General features: G+C 33.8%; 1 protein-coding gene across 1 annotated transcript in view; it reads left to right on the top strand.

Moving 5' to 3' along the window:
• Nucleotides 1–15,904: 15,904 nt before the first annotated feature.
• LOC131072700 (mitochondrial import inner membrane translocase subunit Tim9) overlaps nt 15,905–26,132 on the top strand; it is a 33,001-nt gene continuing 22,773 nt past the window's right edge. The window contains exon 1 of the mRNA XM_058008939.2: nt 15,905–16,193. Within this exon, the coding sequence (XP_057864922.1) occupies nt 16,099–16,193 (95 nt within the window). The 5' untranslated portion in view covers nt 15,905–16,098. The remainder of the gene's footprint in view (nt 16,194–26,132) is intronic.

Below are 26,132 nucleotides of genomic sequence, written 5' to 3'. Positions count from 1 at the left end.
AAGGCACATGCTATGAACCTATAACTGATAATGGACTTAGACATATATGAGGTCTAGGTGAAGACGTATATGATAAACGATGGACTATGAAACTAATATGGATGATAATGCAAAAGACTTAGGATGATAATGAGGACATAAGTGGGATTATGCAAAAGACTATGGACGATAATGAGGACGTAAATGGGATTATGCAAAAGACTATGGATGATAATGAGGATGTAAATGGGACTATACAAAAGACTATGGACGATAATGAGGACGTAAATGGGACTGCCTATGGTCACAAGTATGTAAGGACGTTTTGAGAATCAGTTTCAAAATGGACTTTGTTTTTGGTAACTTCGTGTGTAGGACAATGTTTTGTAGTTTTCCAAATCTGAGAACAATGGTTGGTAGGTATGTATAGTTGACTGACTCAATTTTCAAACAATCGCGAAAAATTCGGAGATACGTGGGATAGGGCTTGAAATAGCCCAAGGGACTGACTCAATACTGGTCTATCACAACGATACATAAAAAAGCATGGAATACAATCTTAGGTTGGATATTGGACACCATTCAGTGAGGCCCTTACAATAAAATACCGAAACAAAATGAACAGATAGAGATTCTGGCAGCACTGGCTCCACTCCACGGCACACACTTCTTGGGCATGCTAGTCTCTCTTACCCCGAAGATCCGAAGATCTTTTTAGCTGAGGGATTCTTGTATCATAGTGTAAGGTACACGAAGGGTATCTATGAGGTAAAATCCGCACTCCCGGAACCACTGAATGTAGGATTTTTGGCAACTAATTTGGTTCTTAGTATTAGGTTTTGAAGGATCCCGATCCAACGACGGATTCTCAGAGCAAGCCACTTGAGGCTTTAGTTGAGCTTATCGGTGCAGGGAAGGCCCCCACATACGTCGAATTCACTCAACACTCTAGCTGCCTGACCAGTATATTTATATAGCGGCTCAAAAAACCCGCTCGAGAGTACGCTGGGAGAGATGATATCCCCAATGCATCCCAATTCGAAGTACCTCTATGGGGTGATGAAATCCCCAGTCAAAGATACCCCTCACTACGTAGAACAAAAAGAAAATTTGGATGTCGTTGTCACCTTCCTTCTTTCTGCCATGGGCCCAATGGCAGGTAGAAAGTTAGTTAGTGCAACAGTAGGTCCACCCCAGACACAATGAAAAGTTCTTTTCCCTTAAGAAAATGAAAAATGATTTAATCTAATGCAGCCTGATTTACGTTCGTTTTATAGCCCAAATTTAGGTGTTAGATCCACATGTGCATGTCAATTTTAAACACCAAATCCAAGAATGAAGGCATACATGTCAATTTTAATTTTAAGCACCCAAAACCAAGTGTGAGATACACACATGTCAATTTTAGCCCATGTTCATTTTAAACACCAACAACGAAGTGTGAGATTATCCATGCATGTCGTTTTTAACTATTGTTGATTTTAAGCACTAAAAATTGAAGTGTGAGATTATCCATGCATGTCCTTTTTAACTATTGTTGATTTTAAGCACTAAAAATTGAAGTGTGAGGTTTATCCATGCATGTCCATTTTAACTGTTGTGAGATGTGCATGCAAAATTACTAATCTAATCATCTATGCAAATCCGCCACAAGCTGCAAACAGAAGATTAGTAGCAAAATAAACCAACAAAAAATAGAAACTCAGAACTTGACAAAGACGACTACGTAGTAATACCTGAGCGATTGCGTGATACTTACTGAACAAATGCGTAAATCTGATAGAGCGAATCTATAAATCTGACAGAGCGAATGCGTGACGTTATCTGCTCGATTGCGTAGAACTAACAAGTCGATTGTGTGATAGAAGGCAGACAACAAAAAAAGTTCAAAACTAAAAAAATAGAAAATTAAACTCTGTCAGGAATCTGCACCACCAATTGTGAAGCCCTAGCCAAATCCCTCATCATCCATTCAATATTGATTAGATCATATTTAACTTGATAAGAAAGAACTAGGCTATTATATCTGTCTAAGGCCAGTTGTTCTTCCAAATCCTGTATCAATTTTTCTGCCTGGAGAACTTTTTGATATCGTTTGGCTTCCCTCCTTTGTAGTTTCGTCCTTCTTGCACCTGAAATCTTGAACTGAACTTTCCTTGCCATAAACTGTGTTAATCAAATCATGAAGTTAAAAAGTAATTTTGATCCCAGATCGACCAAATTTAAGATAGAATTATACAGAAGCGATAACAGACAGAACAAAAATAAAACAACAATTAACCCGGCGAATGCGTGACGCAGAAAGGGCGATTGCGTGATCTGGACAGGGCGATTGTGTGACCCTGTCAGAGCGAATGCGTGACCCCAAAGGGTCAAATGTGTAATTCTGTCTATGTGATTGCGTGACGATGTAAGCTCGATTACATGACGGAAAATATTTTCTCGAAATTTGTGCAGCCTGAAAAAAAAAAAGAACAATCCATACAATCTGCAAAAATCACATAGAACACAAAAAAAGGTTAAATTGTTGTTAGTTCACGTCGAGTTCACCAAAATGTGGCATGCAAAATTCATTCAACTCTTTATCAAAGCAAAGTAAAGTAATTAATTAGAAACAAGGGAAATCACAAGTCCCTTACCTAATCAAAATTTAACAAACAATACAATGAAATAATGCAAGATCAAATAAAATAGGAATTATAAATCAATTCAAATAAAACTCCCTATTCCAAGATTTGCATATTGCTTCCATTGCTCTTCTCCTCTTCATGGTGTGATGACTCTCAGATATTGTGCTGGTAACCTGCAAGTGACACAAAGATTCAAAGTTCGTGATTATTGAAAATGGAGATTGGATGCTCAATTTATAGATAATTGGAGAAGATCGATTGAAAGGTGGAACAGAATGATCAAGAGGTGTGAACTCAGGTGAGCTCAAATGCAAGTTGATAGTTGAACTGCTGATTGTAGGAGTGAAACTCAATAGATTGAATAGATTAATTGAGTTAACTGATTGATGAAAGAGCTGACTGAACGAAGAAAAAAAATGATTGGTGGAAATAAAGAAGATGACATAGAGAACTTAATTTAGAAAAAGCTAACTGAAAGATGGAAATAGAAGTTGGAGAGATAAATGATTTAATTAATTAATTAATTTAGCATGTGCTTGCATTTAGATTTAGATTTTTAATTTAATCTTTGCATGAGATATTATTCAAATAATTGAATTTAATAAGTCAATTTAGCCTTTGAATATATTTAGAACTTGACTTTGATTTTCAATTTGGTTTTTGAAATCATGCACATGTAATTGAATTTGGAAGAATATGAAATTAGAATTTGGGGATTTGGAAATGGAAGAATTAATTAGTTAATTAAATAATTTAAAGAAACTATTTAATTATTTAGAAATGGAATTTAATTAAATAATAAAGATTATTTAATTTAAATGATTAAATGACAATTAATTAAATAATAAATATTTAATTAATATTTAGAAAAAGGGTTAAATGATTAGATGAATAGAGATAGAAATTGAGAATTAATTTATTTAAATAATAAAGATTATTTAAATTGGGGATTTAATCATAATTAATTAAATAACAAATATTTAATTAACATTTAGAAAATGATTAAATGATGATAGAATAGGAAAATAGAATAATTAATAAGATGATGAGGAAATATGAAATTAGAAGAAATAGATTAATTAAATTAATTAAATAATAAAGATTATTTAATCAATTAGAGGAATAATTAGTACACGATCAATGAGACATTTTTAGGTGTCTACACTCTTATCTCAAAGAAACCACATCAATGCACAAGTGACCACAGACAAGACCAGCTAACAAGTTTGTATAAACATTGAATCAAACCTTGTGGATATAGACAATCCACATCTGAGTCATCCCACTACAACTGAATAGGTGATTAGACCACATAATTGTATAACTCGTAGATCCAATCAACTACATGCAAACTTACTATCACATTAGCTACATGAAAAATTAGATCTCAAAGAGAATATTCATACAGACAACATGACTTAAGCACCAGATCAAGCACAAATCTAATTTGCCAATCATGTCCACATCGAGCACCATAGTCTAGGAATCCATCAAGCACCAACATAGAAATGTTGAGTGACTAATCACCATCATCATCCTCGTGAACATAAATCATCTCACCTCCATGCTAAGCTCTAAAATGCAACATTGCACCATCATGAAGCTCTCCAAGCAAATGACCAAAGTACTAAATACCAAGACTCACCTCTATTGAGATTTCATGTTGCCAAGGTAGCACTGCAGACACTAGTATCGCTTTGGGAAGACTCAATGTCAGAAGCGTTATTCTTCTCCTTCTCCTCATAATCCTTTCGGATATGGCTAGTGTGCCCACAATTCCAGCATCTTGCCTTTGACTTCTTTCCTGGAGACTTTGATCTCCCCGGTGACTTGGATTTGGACTTCTTGTCCTTCTACTTGCCTTTTTCCTTTGATCTGCCTAGCACAACCAAAGCATCCTTGAACATCTTAGAAGACCTCCTCCTTGCATCCTCTAACAACAGTGAAGCAGCCACATCTTCCATTTTGAAAGTGGTTGTTGTACTTCCAATGACCATCACTAGATGAGATCCCATGTGATAGGCAAAGAGGATAACAAAATCATATAGAAATCACCATCATTGATTGTTACACCCACATAAGTCAACTGTGCAACAATCATGTTGAAAGTATTTAGATGGTCTTCTATAGATTTACCTTCATTCATATTTAAGGAGTACAACTTTTTCCTCGTGAATAAATTATTTACCAGAGGCTTTCCCTGATAAATGTCACCAAGCTTCTTCCACAAAGTAGTTGTTGTCTTCTCCTCATGAATATTCAACACAACAGAATCTGCAAGATAGGATCTAATCAACCCTTTAGATTTCCTATCCATGAGATCCCAATCCTCTTGTTTCATGCCTTTAGGTTTAGTTTTAGACACTGCAACCCAAAGGTCTTTGTCCACCAACAGGTCTTCCATATTGAGTTTCCATAACTCATAATTGCCAGCATTGAATTTCTCAATGTCTACTCTCCCCGATGTTCTCTCCATCTTCAATCTGCAATCTCGATTACCAATACTCTACAAAGCTCCCACAACAAAACTAACACAAAAAGACATCCTACCCACGAGGATAACACAACTAGCCAGGCTTTGATACCACTTGTAAGGAAATAAAAGCATGAAAACACCTTCCATAATATTAAATTCAAAGAGGAGAAAACCAAGGGTCTCTTTTAATTTTAGATTACAGTCATTAAGATGCACATTTCCAGAATAACATAGCAAAATAGAATAAAATTCACAAACACAAAGTTAACACTAGATTTACATGTGGGAAAACCCTTACAGGTGAAAAACCCACACACCAAAGCAGTAATCACTCGTATTACGATAAATCAAATTTACATGTACAAGTTACAAATTAATCGCTCTAAATCAGTCTTTGTTTAGACAACATACACATTCTAGATCGAATTAGATCCACACATATTACGAGCACAACATTATGCAATTTGGCAATCAACAAAACCATTAACCAACCAACATATCAAGTTCTGCAACTGATTGATCCACCTCCAACCTCTAACACTCCTGCAACTGTTTCTTCAGATGATTTGTATATTTGTCAAGAAAAACAATTCATTTCAGTTTCCTCACAACTCAACTGTTGAACTTCTTTAGTTGTCAAAAACACTGTATGCAATCTACATCGAATTCCAGCTACACTCCACAGACTCCAACTCGGACCAATTATCGACATCGAACCCAACAGGTCAAACCTAGTCACACGTGGTCCCCACTAAGTCTCAAAGGCTATTGACAAATGTTCCAATCCTGACCAACCACGAGCTTCCAACTCAGTAGATGAAACCAAGTCAGTCGTGGTCCCCTCCAAGACCATCTCAAAGCTTATTGGCTTATCGCTACTCGATGGAAGTGTAACTCATTCTTATCAAGCTCTATTCCACCTGACCTCTGATCCCCGATAGTGTTCCAAAAATGCAAGTTTTACTGATAACACTAAGTCAGCTGTGGTCCCCATCATGACTATCACTTATTGACATAGAACTGAAAATCGACATTAAAATAGCTTTTTTAAAAACTCAAGTTCTATCAATAGTTGTGGTCACCATCAACTCTATCGCTTATCGACATAGAATCAGAAGTCGGCATTAAAATGGCTTTTCCAAAAACTCAAGTTCTATCGATAGCACTTTTTCCCAACGTTGAACGGTCTTATCAGAAAGATCTCATAGGAGAGAAAAGTGACGTATCAAACTCTAAGGTTCTTCGAAAAAACCTTCTACACCCAATATCTTCCAGACTTATTCAAGTCTACTTGAACTCGTTGCATCTGCAGTTGTGTGTAAACCACGGAAGGTATTCAACCACCTTTGGAGCTGGTCAACAACACAAAAGTTTTCCACACCGAACTACTTACTACAGAAACCAAATGCCATCTGATCAAGATTTCAACTAGTAAGTTTGAGACACACATTCTCAACATATTTCCGAATGCTTGTAGTAGGATAATTCTTTTTTAGATGTTCTATTTTTTGAATAGCTACAACTAGAAAGGATTGAAAGTTCTACCATTAACATGGGTTTTGATAAATCAATGATGCAACCACAATTGACAATGGGCTCTAAAATTTTGAGCTCCATAAGTGAGTAATCATGATTGCTTCCATGATATAAGAGTACCTACTTCCAAATGAAATGAATCACATTATAGCAAGTGTAGAATCCAACCCTGGATTAAACATGCCAACTTTCTCTAGCGATGTCTATCCACACATCACCTATCCAAATATTGTTTGCATACGTGGTAAGTTGTATGCAAAGCTAATGAAAAAGTAACTAAAAACTGAAGTAATCATACACATGTTTGGAAACAGAGAAATATAATTTGGAATACAAGCCAATTTAGCGAAATAACAAACGACAATAACTGTAGAGTTGGAAACTTGTGCCTTATTTGTCCAAGACATTCAATTGCTTCTATCACAACGAATGCTAGAAAAAAATGTTTGGTCTAGCCTTACATTTGTCATCACATTTTATTAGAAATCTCTAATGATGTCTTTGACTTGTTTAGCAATGAATTCTAGGACCATCTTAATAAAGTCTAATGGTGTTTGAAGAATAAACATGTATTTTCCCCTTTGTATATGCTATATGATGAGTGATTAAATGTTTTTTAACAAACAAGCTCACGCATTTGCATTTGATATACATGAATTCCTTGCATTTTTAACTTCACAATTCCAAGATTGAGTAACATGCCTTTTCATGTTTTTCATAATTTATAAAGATGTTGCAAAATACATGGCATTAATTAAAAAGGAAGTGTGGTTTCTAAAGAAGTCAAGGGACATAACCTTGGCAAGGAGTCTTTTAGATGAGCATTGATTTAACTTGTGAAGTAGATGAGTTAATCTAAATTTTGGAGCTTTTCTCCCATCTCTTTTTTTTTTGTTTAATGGTGAATGTTTGGTTATAAGATGGACACTATTATAAATTACAGTCTTAGGATACTAATCATTATAAATAATATATAAAATAAATGAAATGAGAATCATACATGCATAAATGTACATATTACATAAGATATATGGAGAAAACCCTTTCGGGTAAAAAAGCCCATAAAGCATCATTTTATTAAAACACATACAAATGTAGTCTATCATAAAATAGACTAGAACCTGGGACACTCCTCTAATACTTCCACACGATGAATAATACCTTTTGTGCATAGTGATACACCTCACTATAAATCTCCAATTTCCCACACCTCTCAATTGATAGAGGACCTCCTTAAATATAGGAGGAAGGGTGACTTCACTAGTCACACCTTTTCAATAACCCCCATTCATAAATAATTAATAATCTAATAGTTATTATATTATAATTATTTTAAATGGGATATGCTTATAAAGCATATAATATTAGGTTTTATAACCTTAAATACTAGAACATTATATATAAATGTTATAAGGGTATGACCCCTAATAACATTATGTTCTGACCCCCTTGATGTTAATATGGGACATCACATGACAATTTTCATAAAAGAAAAAATGAAGTACCCCACTAAGGCAAGTCTTCTTTGACAATGATAAACATGGATACAAATATATGGCAACATGAAGATCGCGCATTCTAGACTACATAAAATTCATCTTGTCATAATTTGTAATGCAGTGTTTCAAAAATGATGCTATGAGGTTTTATACAAAACTATATTGGAGTTGCAGTCTCCTCAAATTGGCTTCTCCCCAGTTTCATTACATAGTGCCCGTAGGTCTTAATATAATGCTTTTACAATTGGAAGATTTACAAGAAGAAGAATTTATAATATGCCCGTAGTACTTAATATAATGTGCTTGTAGTTATTAATACAAGGTTCTCATAGAACTAAAAACATCCACTCGTAGGACACGATAATGTGTCATAGGACTTAAAACAAAGGAATTACAAATTGCCTACCTTCGAGCTTTAAGGACTTATTAATGGCTACCTATAGGCTTAAATGACTTACTAATGCCTACATAGGTATTGCACCAACCATGTAATAACACCTACACCATATGTTTTGAGGGCATAATCTTGCCAAATAAGCACCAATATAGTTAATAACATAGTAATCAATTAAATTTGATTCTCAGTGCATAAATTATTTTTTATTTTTTATTTATTTTTAATGCATTTTTAATTTCCCATAGATCATATAATATTCCTCATATATTTAGAATATAGTCCAAATATAGTAGCAAGGAAATCAACATGTATTTTCATAAGTATAAGCACAGATAATTAGTTGTCTTGTTTAAAAGAAAAGTAGACATACTACTACATATAGTAATAATCCATAAAATTTAAGCAACAAGTGAGCTATCCTTTCCAAGTTTGCTCCCTAGATGGTTTATTGTGGGGATAGCCACCCATTATAATAATATGCACTACACCCAATAAATTTAGAGTATGCCTAAAGCTCATAAAAAAAATGTTAGCTAAAGTAATACTAAAGATAGACAAGAAAATACAGATGATGCTTTGAAACTTTTTGTTTCCTTTTGATTCATTTTGTCATTCTTGTGACTTTAGCAAAAGGGAATGAATTTGATATTTTCATGATCAAGAATGATAATTCTTTGAGAGAAATAATTTCCTCCTTGAGAGAAATAGGCTCCCATTATGGATTTAGATGATAAATGCTTTCCTAGAAGCACATGACATGCCAACGATAGAGTCAATCATAACATGTTAATCATAGAAGGGGGAAAAGAAGGATTCAAATTTTATGTGAAATATTCATAGGTATTGCCTTAACTTATAGCACACACTTTTTCCAAAACTCTTAATTTGATTAGAATGAGAATATCTCATACTTGTTTAGAGATTCGATTGAATTGTATGATATAATTAAAATTATAAAATCCCAAATTCAAATCCTCAATTAACTTGAATATGTTCTTTTCAAATCTATCCACAATGAGATTACTTCATATGGGAAATGGTCATTATAGATTAACAAAAGCAAGGTTATCCCGAAGAGGCGTTAACACTTTCTAAATTGGGTGAATAGACATCTAGTATGAACAACATCTAGATGATGATGATAATAATTCTTATTTTAAAGAACTATCATTGTTAAATTATTATTAGAGTTATTCCATATGTAATTATCACCATTGTATGAACTTGGACCATTTTTATTTGAGAATGATAATAAGAATACTCTGAGGGAAATATGAAACTTCTTAGATTAATATAAAGATTACCTACAAAAAAATTTATCCTCTAAAGGACTAGTAAGAGAAAGTAAGTTTTGCACTCATGCTATATAAGGTTTTATAAGATTCATGTTATCATACAACTTGAAGAGATTTTTATAATCAATCAACGACAACCTAGATTTACATAAAACCTTTATGATACATGAGCTCTTTTCATTTACATTATGCAAAGACACTTATAGTATGAGGAACCAATATGATCCATAAGTCACCAACCTTACAAATAATGTAAGTCAATACCTTTTTTAGGTCAAACAAGTGGTCAATTGGGAGGCTGAATAATAGGTTGATTAAATTACAAAAGTCAAGATGCTACAGTATTTGCAAGTCGACACCTATGATATGCCAAAAAACTAAGTATTTGTAGGTCAATGATAGAAAATAAAAAAAATTGCAGGATGCCTAAGGTAGGTTGATTTGCTTAAATATTTTGATTTCCAAGCAAATTTTAAGAAAATGGTATAAATTACAAAAAACAGAAGAATTAAGAAAGTCGATTTCTCCATTTCCAACCAAATCATGGTGGTGGCATGGAAAAAGAAGAATTTTTTGTTGGAAATCCATGGCAGATCCCAATTGAGGGCTACCATTCTTATCACTTCTAATTTCCAAAAGTTTTTATTGTGAATAGTTGAGGTTGAGACATCTCTTAACCAAAAGATAATTAAAAATCGCTGCAAATAATTCCAAAAAATTGATAGAAATTGAATAGATGGTATTATGGTGCATAGGAATTGTATATAATGGAATAAGGGTATCAAAAAATAAATGGCTATCATTTGGCACCTCAAAAATGTGAGGTGTGATCATCAGTCCATGACACATAGTAGACAAGTGCCATGAACGCTTGCATAACTATAGTATAAAGTAGTAATTAGTTGCAATTATAACTATGATGAACCCGCCCATAGTATATCATTTGTAAAGGAAGCCAAAAGAGGTCAATCTTGCACACACAATAAGTTTCCAGTTGAATATGTGGTTGACAAGTAAACCCGTGGTTATCCAGGGACCTAAATTGCATGATGTATAGGGAAAGTGTTAAAAAAATTCTAAGTTCCCTTTGCATGCCCATGTGTTTTAAGTTGTTGCATAGACGCTTTCGACAAATAATTGCAAGTTGATTTCCCTAAATTTGTCTTTTATGATCAATTCATGAAGTCATAGTAATAATAAGCATATGATGGAATCTCAAGTAATACAATAGGCTTGTGACCAAAAAATCCCTAATAAGTATTTGACCTTCACACATAATTTTTTTAAGAAATTCGCAACCAAACCATACATCTTTTCAATATAGGACACAAATATTTAAAAATAAGGCTTGGTCCCAAACATGAAAGCACACACCTTACTAAGGTAATACTCGATGAAAAGAACTAATGACTATAGGTATATGGTGAGGTCATCACCAACAAGGCTTTATGGAATACCTTGTGAAGCATTTAGAGAGTATAGGAGAAGGATATGTACACAAATATTATTTGTAGAGTAGTTAGTATTTAAAACGAATATATATAAATTATAAATAAAAATCATTTGAAATTTAATAAAAATAAAAATTCAAATTATTTTTAAAAAAAGTTTCATATATAAAATGAAATGATTTTAAAATAAATGAAAGGAACCATTAGATACATTCTAGAATAATTTTACCTATGAGTAGATTGAGGACAAAGAAGTTTTCCAACAAGTTTCACATATTTTCTAGTGATATAAGATGTTGAAACTTTTTATGAAAGTGAGATGGGCAAAAAGTGAATTTATTTTATACTCTTTATTGTCGCCCTACCTATCTATCAATATATCTTTAATGTCACAAGTCAAAATGATATTGAAAATATTAACACAAGAATGCATTAAAGAGAATTTCATTGAAGTATGTTAAGAAACAAAACATGAATAATTCTTTTAGGTATCACCTTGCATATGTTTCTCTCAAGCATAAACATGTTTCCCATCAAGTTCCTCACATCTTCTAGTATAATCCGTAAAAATGATTATTATAGCCTAATAGGCTCTGACACCATGTTAGAAATTAGGAACTTATGATAATAATAATTATAAACAAGATATAAAATAAATAAACTGAGAATCATTCATGCATAAACATACACATTACATAAGGTATACACGGGGAAAATCCTTTCGGGCAAAAAAACTCATAAAACATCATTTTATTAAAACACTTACAAATGTAGTCTATCATAAAATAGACTAGAACTTGGGAAGACTCCTCCAATACTCACATGATGAATAATACCTCTTATGCATAGTAATACACCTCACTATAAATCTCTAAATTCCCACACCTCTCAAATGAGAGAGAACCTCCTTAAACATAGGAGGAAGGGTGACTTCACTAGTCACACCTTTTTCAATAACCCTCATTCATAAATAATTAATAATCTAAATACCTTTATTAGATTATAATTTTTTCAAATGAGATACGCCTATAAAGCATATAATATATAAGGTTTTATAGCTTTATATTATAACATTATATATAAATGTTATAAAGGTATGACTCTTAATAACATAATGTTCTAATAAATACATCATCTGGTTTGGCTAGGCACATTTCATTCAAATATGGTCAATTCTTATAAAGAAGTATTTAAAAAAAAGTATATTACCTATTCAAAGTTGTGACAATTTTTCTCTTACAAAGAATATTAACATAAGGATTGACAGTACGATAGAATTTTGTTGTGTCACTTGAATAACACACATCTGAAATTAATTTAGAAAGGAAGAATGGTTTTTAGATAAATAATAATGTTGCTTTGTACTCTTTCCTCATGTGAGCATATTTTATTTATCTTTGATTAAACTCTTTAAACAAATGCATCACTCTTGTTAGAGGTTAGAACCATTTTGACATATTGAACATTTATATTAAATTAAACGAGTTACTAATAAAGGCATTTTTTCAAAATTTTAGATTATAAGCTCAAAACTATTTATGATGATTCTATTATAGCTTGGTATTTCACTCTTTATGATTTGTAAAGCCATTTTTATTCTTTGAGACATAGTTACAATATAATAGATACATTTTCAATAGAAAAAAACTTCAAAGTATTTTTATCAAGTTATACTATGTTAGAGCATTTAGAGACACATATATAGTATCATGTGAGTTATAAGTTGATAAACCTAGCTACAAGAATTTAAGGGATCAAATTAGAGGTTGGATGACCTACAAATATGTTGGAGAACAATTATCTTCTTTGATTATTTAATATTTAAAATAGAAAAAAAATATTTTTTTATTTATTTTTGCTAGTTATTTGAAGTTTTGTATTATAAAGTGTGTCAATCTATTATAAAAATTATAAGTGTTTGAGGTTAGGGATTTTAATTCTCTCTTATATATGTTGTTTTGTTTCATTTGTTTGGACTCAATTGATTATCTACAATTTATCCCAACTTACTGTATGATTCAACTCAACAATAGTGGTTTACAAGCGTTAGTCTATCAAATTTTGTAGTACTAATTTTCATGATAATACTAGGAATTTTGTAGTCTATTCAAGGAGTCATTTGGGACCCTGATATCCAAGTAAATTTATGTCTACAATCTAGGCATAGTCTTCTAGGAGAAAACATGTAAAGGAGAGCTAAAGTCAAACACTATTGGTTTTATGACAAAAGATATAGAAGATAAACAAATTGATAATTTGTAAATGTGCTTTATATCTAAAATTGGTGAGTCTTAAGCTGATCCATTTGGTTTGTTTGTTTGTTTGTTGTTTTCTTAATTTCGAGTTAGTAAGGTTTGTGTCTCTAATACCATCATACACTTACATAAGACCCTCTATCTAACACCAATCTCTATTGATGTTATGCCGTGATCCATTTTGCTACTTTTAATCCTAATTGAGAATGAGTGTAGAGTGGAGTATTCAAATTAATGAGAGATGGGCTAAAAAAATAGTGACTACTCATATGAGATAGGTCATAGAAGAAATGACATAAGTTCTAAATACTTCGCATGGTTGATACCCCAAAATAATATATAATAATGACAAATAATAGACAAATCTAATGCTTAAAATGCTTCTCTACACCTCCAATACAAATTTGGTGTAAACTTTATATAGAGAAATAAAACTTGAATACAAATTGTAGACATTGAAAATTGTCCTAAGTCTTCGACAACACTTTTCACTAACCTTTTTCGTCTAAGCTGATTAAATAATTTTAACTATTTAATTAGTACTAATATGCTTCTTCTAATTTCCTATAACTAAATAATTCTTTATTATTTTAATTATTGTTATTCTAAACTATTAATTAAATAATCTTCATTATTTAATTAATACTCATCATTATCTCTTTCTAATAAATTTATCTTCATCTTAATCGACTAATCCTAACTATTCCTCTTTGATTAAATAATTCATTTAATTATTTAATCCCTTTATTGTAAGCTAATTATTCTTCCATGATTAATAATTATTTTAATTATTTAATCCCCTTTCTCCAATTATCAAACTAATTTTTTTTTGATTTATTTAATCGTCACGTGCTGGTGAAATAAATAAATTTTATTTATTTATTTATAACCCCACTTATCTCTTCCACTTTCTAATTTTTATCTCCCTTATCTCTTCAACCTGCTAATTTGGTATTTATGAGAAGATAATTAAAGATATTATTATTTATTTTCATAATATCTTCTCATTTGCTTTCTTCTATCTTCATCCTTCCCCGAATGACAATTCTGTTGTGCATTTAATATCATCCATTGATTATTTTCAGTCCCAAGTCAATCTTAGCCATTCAATCAATCCTAATTTTCTATAAATTGAGCTCTCATTACTCATTTTTAACCACCACATTTTGAGTATCTTATGCTGTCTAAATCATTTTATCATCTTATTATTTTGCTTTCAAATACACTTGCATTTGTAGGTGAGATCAAGATCAAATTTGAAGGAGGTCAATGAAGGGAGACATTTGTGATGGTTTGCATTTTAATTTGAATGTCTTGTCTTTCGTTCCTTTGTTGATTGAATTAGGATTTGATTTCATTGCTTGATTAGGTTTTGTGGTGGCCTAATTATATGCTTTGATATATTCCAAATTTCCTAGTTACACAAATCATCAACCTAAAGTTAGATTGTATTTCAAAATTCTATACACAAAATACACTATTTTATATAAAAGATATCTTAAATTAACTTAATGTATCTGCTATATATGTATAAAACCATACTTTATAATATATTAATTTATATAATTTCTATAGATGTAACCCTTATACCTCCTTCAGATACAAGAACTAGGGGAAAGGAGCCAGTAGTCGCCATAGCTAACTTCACACATCTTAAGCTCCTAAATGGTTCATGAGATTTCAACGATTTTTTTTTGGTTCTCTCCGTATGTGACTTAACTTAAAGCTATTGTTTTGGCTTGTGGGTAGTAACGATGCATGCGGTGGAATTCGTTATGTGCACAAAGGTCAAAAAGTACACATTTCAAAGTGTGGTCTAATACATGATCACCTTTGCGCCAATAGTAGATAACTCAAAATAGCCAGTAGTAGTGTGGACAAACGCCCCAATAGCAGTGGACAAATGCTCCAATAGCGGTGCACAAATGTCCCAGTAATGAGCTAATTATGGTTAAACAAGCTAAAAAATGCACCACTATTGGTACATGTGATATTTATTAATGGACCTTCCATTACCATCTTTTTGGCTTCTACTATGTCTACTAACGGGGGGTGAAGTTGACAAAAAGAAAGGAAAGGAAAGGAGCTTTTATAGTCCACGATGCCAACCATCTGTGTATGGGTCTACGAGAGGTACCTAACTGCACTACAAATGAGACACATACCTTACCACCTTGTAAGATTTGAACTTGTACTTGTGACCTCTCTTTCAAGAGCACAAGTTCTCCACCACTAGACCAACACAAACTGTACTATGTCACTAGTGACTCCTTTCCCCTAATTTAGCTAGTTTTTTAATCCTAACTTCCAACCACATTCAAAGAAGATAAACGCTAATAAACTAATTAAGTGGGACAAATTTTCACTAGGATAAAAAATCAGAAACATTTCAATTATAGTGAACGAATTGAAAAAGAGAATAAACCCTAGAAAGGGTTTTCGTAACACAGAAAAGAGGAGAAATGCGATCTGAAAAGAGAACGATAAGTATTGATTTGCAGGGATTATTGTAGCGCAGAAAAAAAGAGGAACGCGATCTTCAAAAGGAAACGAGAAGTCATTGATTTGCAAATTGTAGAAATGGACAAGAGCATGCTTGGAGATTTGGCCAACATGCCAGAGGAAGATCAACAGAGAATGTCCAACATGATTGATCAGCTTCAAATTAGAGACAGGTTACATTTTCTTTTACTACTATTGCGCTTCTATTTTAATTCGCATTTTTGGGTTTCATATTTTTCCTATTGTACAGAAATGGGTTGTAATCTATTTTTGTAACGGGCTATGCTTGGATATTTTTAAAATTTTGACGGATCTTGTCTTTCAAATTGGTTATGGAAGGATGCATCTCTATTGTTTTTTCATTTTTTAAGTTTTCGGCTTTGATATTTGTGTTTGGTTCTGTTGGTTTTTTGCAAATACTTCTCTCTCCCACGTATTTGTTTTTGATAAATAGTAATTGAGATTAAAATACTTCGAGAATTCTGATTCTGGCAATTCTTTGACAAAATGACGCATCCCGACACTAGGAAAATGGATGCTGAGAACTAAAAAACAACTCTCGACTATTTAGAAAGCAAGTAATTTTAATACAAAAATTTGGTTTTGCTGCAGGCAACATCGATATCGTGAATAGACCTCAAATCGACTAGATGTTTGCAGAGAAACTCTTCAATGGAGCAGTAAGAGTTACCGGATTGTGAGAATATAAAAGGTCATTACGTCGTAGTCATTTTAGAGTTCTGTCTTAAGAACAGGGATCGAGTTAACAAGCCGAAAAGAAAAGATAATGGTCTATAATTTCCACTAAAAATCACAGCAGGTTTGTTTAATGTAAAAACAGGCCTCAAGCTAGGAAGCTGACTAGAAACAGGAATAGACCTCCAATTTTCATTGAAATCCATACATGAAATAATAGATATATACAATTTTACCTGTACAACTGAATGTTTTAGTCTCGCACTCGCTGCTAGAAGCGCTCTCTTGATTCTGGATATCTGTTACTGTTGTATAACCAGAGCTTGCCAATAAGAGGATATGAATTGGAAATAGAACCCCAATTCCAACCATGAATGTCCTTCTGCTTACAATGGGTACATTTCCCAGAGTTCAAGTGGAAGGAGGAAGATACATCTGACACTACCTACATCAGTAACTATTAACAATTCCTTTTGCTCCAAATTACCCAACAATACCCGTCTTAAGAATTTCCACCATATTTATGTAGTGTCCCTTTTAAATTTTCTTATTTTTCTTTAAATAATAAAATCTAACTTACAATTGTACAACCTGAGTTGGCCTAGTTGGCCTAGTGGTGGAGAATTTGTGCTCTTGAAATAGAGGTCACAAGTTCAATTATAGCAGCACAATTAATTATAAATATGATATCAATTTCAGAAACGGCACTTTTTACTGTTTATTTTAATTCAGATTTAATATTTAGAGTATATTTTAGAAAAAAGGAACTTATTTTTTGTATTTCCCATTAATTTTCCCCAACTGCAGTGATCTTTCTTCACTAAAAATGTCTTTAAATTGTCTCTAAATCTGCCTGAATCAGGGGGTTTTTGTCCACTAACTCAGCAATGGAAATTAGGGTGGTTTCAGACCTTGAGGGGTTTCATCTTTAGGTTTTTGAACCACAGTCCACGCTCCACAAGGAGTAATTATTAGATATATAAAATGTATTCAATATGATGTTTCCTTCTCCCTTTTGATTTCTCTTATATACTTTTTTCTCATACACCTAACTTTTTATAATGCTCCTTGACTTTTGATAAAATAAGCTTCAATAATGATTTGTAATATTAGTTAATTAAGTGCTGCCCTTTACTTTTCAAGTTTTCTATTTGGTGTCTTTCTTGTTTTCTAAGACAAAGGTCTGCAATTACTTTTTTAATACTTTTTGCTGTCTTATGGTAGGCTGATTTTGATTATGTCTTATTTGGTTTTGTCGTCTTCAATTATATTTTCTGAATATTTAATCGGAGTTCAATTTTGTGGAGGGGGCATTACAATTTACAATTGTTAATAGAGAAATACATCAATTCTTCATTGGAAGGGTCAAGATAGATTTTATTGGAGGCACCGTTGCCCGATGCAAGCGCACACATAGATTGGCAACCGAGACTACTACTTTATTTTCTCTATGTTGCATGATTGAAAGATAAGATCTTACCCCTATAAGGTATGTTTTTAATCGTAAATTTGCATTCAATGAGTGTTTACCATATCAAATAAAACAGGTTTCAGATAATATTCAGAAAATATTAAAATAATAAACGTTCAGAATCTTAGATATCATCCAATATAGTAAAGTACAAGATATCGGAATGATAATTGAAATGAACCATCCTATGGAAAGCAACTGAGGAGAGAGTTAGAAAAATATGTTTGGACAAAATCTGATGCTGGAAATAGGCTCAGGAAGACTGTAGGATTAACTCTATGGGTTTTTGGTGAGTTTTTGACCATTTCAATTATTGTTTAAATTCATTTCTTAGTGTTGGGTGTGTTAATTCTTGTAACGTCGGTCGTACCATTTCCGATACATGAATTAATTATATGTTAACATAGTAGTATATACGTTAACAATAAACTATAAATAAATATCGGATTAGGGTGTTTGCCACCGGTCACACCTCTTCTTGTTATCGGGCTGAGATCAAACGATTTATCATAAATCGTGATCAGCCAAGCAAATAATTTGTTTTGTTAATGTGTGGTGATATTATGAGTGGTACGTAGGAAGAGATGTGTCTTCCCATGTGGGAAGACATATCTCTTCTCTACGTACCCTCTCATTCACTTAGATATATAACACGCATCCAATGGGGAGGAGGACAATACAGAAATTAATAAGTGTTGTGCCTCTTGATCACAGAATTTAATTAAAACTTAACATGGTATCAGAGCTAAGTTAAGGAAGATCAAATTAAATTCTGTAACGATCATATAGACATTCACCTGACTCTTAGTAGATCACATTCCTATAATCCTAATGGCAACCGGAGTTAGGTTTGAAGATCGACTAGATGGAGCATCAAATTTTGTATCTTGGAAATTCAGGATCATACTTGTTTTGAAAGAAAATAAAATTGACTCCCATGTCAAAAGTGAAATTCCTAAGCCCTCTGATTATACAGAGAAAATTCAGTGGAGCAAGGACAGCGAGAAGGCTCTTAAGATAATTGTGGATTCAGCGAGAGACCACATTGTGCCAGTTATTTCTAAATATGAGACGGCCTTTTAGATGTTCAAAGCCCTAGCTGACATTTATGAAATCAACAACACTAGCAGGGCTCTCACCTTGAAGAATCAACTACACCATATAAAGATGAATAAAGGAGAGACAGTTACATCCTATTTCTTGAGGATCACTGAGCTTAGGGATCGACTATCCACTATTGGACATCTAGTAGACAACAAAGAACTTGCTATGATGGCCCTAAATGGACTTCCTACCTCATGGGAATCGTTTATTCAAGGAATTAGTGCTCGTTCTAAATTTCTGAAGTTTGATAGATTGAAAACCGATTGCATTCAAGAGGAGTCTCGGCTTGTCACAAGAGGAATAAAACAAAACAATGGCAACGAGGACATTCAAGTTCTAAACTCAAATTCCCACAAGAAAGGAAAGAAGAAGAACTTTAAGAGAAAAAGGGACAACGACTCAAATGGAAAGAGGTCTTCAAAGAAGAAGAGAGACAATTCTGAAGTACAATGTTTCAGATGTGACCAATATGGGCACTATGCAATGAAGTGTCTAGACAGGATCAAGCAACAGGCTTCAATGGTAGAAGTTAAGAAAGGGAGTGATTCCGAGAGACTAGTCTTCTACTCAGCCCTCTCTAGTCAAGTCACCTCCTGTTCCAACACATGGGTGATTGACAACGGAGCATCTCGACACATCACTGGATTTCGTGAGCACCTAGATACACTTGTGGAAAATTCAAATGAAGAAGTGACAATTGGTGATGACTCAAATTATCCAGTTATGGGAATATGAACCTGCAATATCAACCTAAAGTCAGGCATATCCCTACAACTGACTGGAGTTCTATTTGTACTTGGTATAAAGAGAAACCTTGTCTCAGTTTCTGCACTTGAAGATAAGGGTTACAGATTAACCTTTATGGAAGGAAAGGTACTTGCTTGGCCAAAGAACTCCACCATCAAGAAAGCCCACACCATTGGAGTAAGACAAGGGAGCCTCTGCAGACTTTGCACCACTCCACCTCAAGCCTTGATTCATGAGACTCCAGATTCGAATGAACTTTGGCACAAAAGATTAGGGCACCTTCATTTCCATGCCCTACCTAAAATAGAGAAGATGGTGATTGGCTTACCCAAGCTAAGTCACAGTTCTGAAGGAGCATGCAAGGGGTGTGCCTTGGGAAAGAATACTAAAGGGTCTTTCAATTCTAACAACAGTAAATCCAAAAATGTATTAGAATTAGTTCATTCTGATCTTTGTGGACCCATGTCTGTACCCTCCTTAGGAGGATTTTTTATATTATGTAATATTTGTAGATGATTATTCTAGGAAGACCTGGATATATTTTCTGAGGTACAAAGAGTCTGAAGAAATTCTTTCTAAATTTAAGGAATTCAAAGCTCTTGCAGAAAACATGATAGGTAAGAAAATCATAACCTTAAGAACAGACAATGGGGGGGAAATACACTTCTGATATGTTTAAAGATTATTGTATAAATGTTGGGATTAAGAGGGAGTTAACTGTACCTTATAACCCACAACAAAATGGGGTAGATGAAAGAAAGAATAGGACTATAGTAGAAGCTGCTAGGGCTATGTTGTTTGACCAAAATATAGAAACCTCATTTTGGGCTGAAGCATCTAGGATAGCCGTGTACATTCAAAATAGATGTCCTCATTCTCTTCTTGATAATAAAACCCCTGAAGAAGCCTTTACTGGTGACAAACCTGACATAAGTCATCTCCGAATCTTTGGGTGTCCAGTCTATATTCATGTTCCCAAAGAGAAGAGTTCAAAATTAGAACCTTCTGGAAAGAAAGGGGTATTTGTTGGGTACAATGAAACCTCTAAGGCTTGCAGAGTATACATACCCGGACAAAGGCAAATTGAACTAAGCAGAGATGTCATCTTTGAAGAAGACATAGCATTCAGGAGGTCCAAAAGCTCTAATGAATTAGAACACCAAGATCCTCCTACAAGCATGGATGAGGATCCCACCCCTGAGATTCAGAGGGAGACCCCTGAAAACGCTGAGCATGAAGTTCAAGACTTACCTTTAGAAGAACATTATCCTGAAACTAGGAAGAGACCACTTTGGGCTAAAAAGATGCTTCAAGAAGCTGAAAATTATGCCGCTCCAAAGGGGACCTTCAGAGAAAATAAGAGACCTAACCTATTTTCCAGTTATGCTGCCTTGATGAGTGAGACCATTGATGCAAAACCTTCCTCTGTTGGAGATGCTCTCAAGCATCAAGTTTGGAAAGATGCAATGTTAGAAGAGTATTAGTCAATTCTGAAAAATGATGTCTGGGATATTGTGCTTAGGCCTAAAGGCAAATCTGTGGTATCTTTTTTAAATGACTCTTCAAAATCAAACATGCAGCAGATGGCAGCATTGAGAAGCACAAAGCAAGGTTTGTTGCCATAGGTTTCTGACAGAAAGAAGGTATTGACTATGAACTATGAAGAGACATTCGCTCCTGTTGCTAGATACACTTCTGTCCGAGCAGTTTTGGCTATTGCAGCATCTAAAGGATGGAAAGTCCATCAAATGGATGTTAAGACTGCTTTTCTGAATGGTAAGATTGAAGAAGAAGTTTATTTGGAGCAACCTGAAGGTTTTGTGATTCATAAGGCTGAATCACATGTCTGCAGATTAAAGAAAGCCCTATATGGACTGAAACAGGCCCCCAGAGCATGGTATGAAATAATTGATCATTGTCTCTTGGAATTAGGGTTTTCCAAGAATGAAGCAGATCCAAATCTCTACTACAAAGTAATCAATGGTGAATTATTAATTCTTATTCTTTATGTTGATGATCTACTAATTACAGGAGAGGATAATCGTATTTCTCGATGTAAGAAAGAATTAGCCTCTGAGTTTGATATGAAGGATTTAGGAATTCTTCTCTACTTCCTTGGATTGGAAGTTTGGCAGCAGGCAGATGGTATAATCCTTAATCAAGGAAAATACACTATTGATATACTCAAGATATTTGGAATGATGGATTGGAGATCCATGATCACACCTATGGAGACAAATCTGCACAAGTTAAAGGAAGCAGCTGCAGAATCAGAGTTTGCAGATCCTACCCTCTACAGACAAATTATTGGATCTCTGATGTATTTAGTAAACACAAGACCTGATATATGTTATGTTGTTAATACACTAAGGCAGTTCATGTGTGAACCTAGGGGAATACATCTTGTTGTTGCAAAAACATATTCTCAGATATCTTCGAGGAACTATTGGTTTTGGTTTGAGATATAAACATGTAGACCTTGACCTACATGGATTCACTGATTCTGATTGGGTTGGAAGCATAGTTGACAGGAAAAGCACATCAGGACGTTGCTTCAATTTAGGATCAGGAATGATCTCATGGATATGTAGAAAACAATCTTCAGTTGCTTAGAGTTCTACAAAAGTTGAATACATTGAAGCTTCCATGGGAGCAAGAGAAGCAGTATGGCTCCAAAAACTGCTTGTAGGACTGTTTGGTCAGCCCTTAAATCCTACTGTCATCTATTGTGACAATCAGAGTTGCATCAAGCTTTCAATGAATCCAGTATTTCATGATAGGTCTAAACACATTGAGATTCCTTATCACCATGTTCGAGATATGGTGGAAAGGAATGTGATCCGACTGAATTATGTTAGTACAGGTGATCAGATTGTAGACATTCTTACCAAGCCTCTCTCCAGGATCAAGATTGAACACTTTAGAGATAAACTTGGTATGGTTGAAAATGTTATTTAATTTTGAGATAGAATCTCATTTATTCTGATATACTAATATATTTAAGATGTTTAATGTGTAAACTCTTTTATTTGTTATGTGTGTGACTCCATGACTTCATGGGCCCTCCTGTGAACATTATTGAAGGGTGACGACTTTTCAATAATGAACACTTGTTTCAAATTGATATTGTAAGGTGACGATTTTACAATTATCAATTTATCTATCTTGATGGATATCATGTGACTTGATATTTGTGGACATGTCATGATAGTATATATCTCAGAGACATTATGGTAGATATCAGTTGGTTGGTATCATTAAATAAACCATAATTATGATAGAGATCTTCATGGTGAATATTATGGACATAATATTCGTGGACATGCCATGAATCATTAGCAGTATGGTAGGCGTCATGCGACTTGATGCCGGTGCACATACCTTACTTGATAACTATGAGTTATGGTGAGTATCATGAGACTTGATATTCGTTATTGAACCATATCTCTGGATATCACTATGGTGTGATATCTCTTCCCTTCACAATCAATGGATGAATTGTGATTTTTCTCTAACATGAACTGTGTCCTCCCTAGTTAAGAGGGAGTGTTAATTCTTGTAACGTCGGTCGTACCATTTCCAATACATAAATTAATTATATGTTAACATAGTAGTATATATGTTAACAATAAACTATAAATAAATATCGGATTAGGGTGTTTGCCACCGTCACACCTCTTCTTGTCATTGGGCTGAGATCAAATGATTTATCATAAATCGCGATCAGCCAAGCAAATAATTTGTTTTGTTAATGTGCGGTGATATTATGAGTGGTACGTAGGAAGAGATGTGTCTTCCCATGTGGGAAGACATATCTCTTCTCTACGTACCCTCTCATTCACTTAGATATATAACATGCATCCAATGGGGAGGAGGACAATACAGAAATTAATAAGTGTTTTGCTTCCTTCATTCGCACTATTGCAGTTCGAAGTAAATTCCAGACTATACCTTTCATCTGTTCTAGCCTCTTGATCACAGAATTTAATTAAAACTTAACAGGGTGCTCATGTTCGGTTATGGGTGCTCATGTCCTCCACAAACACTTGTGTCATCAACTCCAAGGGATATGCATTTTTCATGATTTGCTCACCTTTTTTTTTTAAGTTTTCCTATCTATGAAAATCTCTAATGTTTATCTCTAGCACCATGAAAAAGTTGATAGAACTTTCAGCAGAAAAAAGTTGGTAAGTACCTAGGAAAACTATCTCAGTCAATCCACACTGGTATATTTTAGCCTCAATAGTGATACATGAAAGATTGGGAGTGTGTGTATCACTACGTGTGGTGTTTTGGTCTAAGTTATTGGTTTTGGTATGGATCTTGGTTTAGGTTTGTAGATCCAGCCGACTTTTTTCTTTTTGGGTTGAGTTTGTTTTAGGTTTATATATACACAAAACATGTAAAGTTCATATATATATTTGCCAACTTAAAAGTAGGATTTGAGTTTAGAATCCCAGATACAATAATATAATCCATAAAACCATCATAAATTCTAATGTCATTTGAAACATAAATGATAATTATTATAAATATTTTTTGTTCAAACTTTAACTTAACATTAATATAATAATATCAAGTTCAACAGTCAATTTTCAACATCATATGGATTTTGTAAATCATTGTTGTCATCATTGACATTAGATTATATGGGAACATTTGAAGAACCACAAGCAGTGCCACTGCCACTGACACTAAAAGCATGCATGCTTTCAAACTCCTCAAGTGCAACATGTTGGAAAGTGGAAGCATCCAAATCAATATACTCTAGCTCCATATCCCTCAACTTTGTAGGGGTCTAGGGGCATTACCCCTAATAGGGTCAAGCAGTTCCCTCCAGTGGGGTTGAGGGGTGGCACCCCTTGCAAGGTTTGAGGGTAATGTCCCTGATGCGTTTCTGGTTGTAATACAATGCTAACTCAAGGGACAAAGCCCCCATCACCAAGCGCAGGTGAAGACCTTCAAAACACACAAATGTTCATGGGGCACACCTTTTTCATAATTTTTTAAAAGGCAAAGTCAATAGTGAAAAAATAAAAAAATAGCAATTTCTTTGTTTGTTTTAAACATGGGAGATTGGATAGAGTTTCCTTGGGTTTTGCCTAAGTCTGTTTTAGACAAACCCAACCCCATTTAGTTGCATCTTGCCTATATTTGCAAGCAGATTAAACCGGATTTTAGATCTAGTTCGAATGACCTAGTTTCAGCTAGTTTGCAGGAAGATTGGTGGCATAGGTTTAGGTGACGTGTGCAAGGTTTTGGACTTTTTAACAAAAACCCCTAGGTTGGAACCTAAACTAGAGTGGTGTTTGCAAGTGATATGGACGAGAGATTGGGAGATGAAAATATTATCGTGATACATTAATATGTAATGAGAAATGCTAAATATGGAGCCAAAGGTTTAGATCTGAAATAGGGGCATATGAGGAAAATAATTTATGAAAGAAGGATTTTATGGCATCAATGGGAGGTCAACCTAGATTGGGAATGGTAAGGAGAGGACAATGGGAATGAGGGAGAACAAGATTGGGGAGATGGGGGAAACACTTAGCTGTGGAGGTGGGTGAAAGGCCAAAGGAGAGGTCCAAAGCACACTAATGTTGAAGATTCTATTTAGCACCTCTAATTTTTGGGAAGATCAAAACATACGCTTTAACGTGTAAGAAGCTATAAGTAAAATGGAGTAAGAGTGAGTGAGTGGAACATTCAAAATGAGGTGATGCTAAATATATGGAGTGATATTGAGAAAAGACCCATTGAAAATAAGAAATAGTGTTCCAATGATTTTCATGTTTTCAATTTCAAATTTGAAATTGGACACGAGTGTTTGGGGGTTGTTGATGTCCTTAAGGAATGGGATTTCTAACTATCAAGGATAGATTAGGGACAAGAATACAAGACTTTACCTGAAGCATTAGGAATTATAGAAGTAATCCTAAAACCTTTACTCAAGACGTTTGACAATTAGTCTAATTTCTAGCAGAATTTTATATGCATGAAAAATAGAAGTTGACAATACATGTGAATAGAAATTGGCATTTTCATTTAAAAGAAAATACACTTATATATAGCTTCTTAGATACATGAGTAATGG

Source organism: Cryptomeria japonica, chromosome 5, assembly GCF_030272615.1.
Source record: "Cryptomeria japonica chromosome 5, Sugi_1.0, whole genome shotgun sequence".
Classification (NCBI taxonomy): domain Eukaryota; kingdom Viridiplantae; phylum Streptophyta; class Pinopsida; order Cupressales; family Cupressaceae; genus Cryptomeria; species Cryptomeria japonica.
The sequence above is the reverse complement of the archived record's forward strand: the minus strand, read 5'-3'. Positions and strand labels throughout refer to the sequence as shown.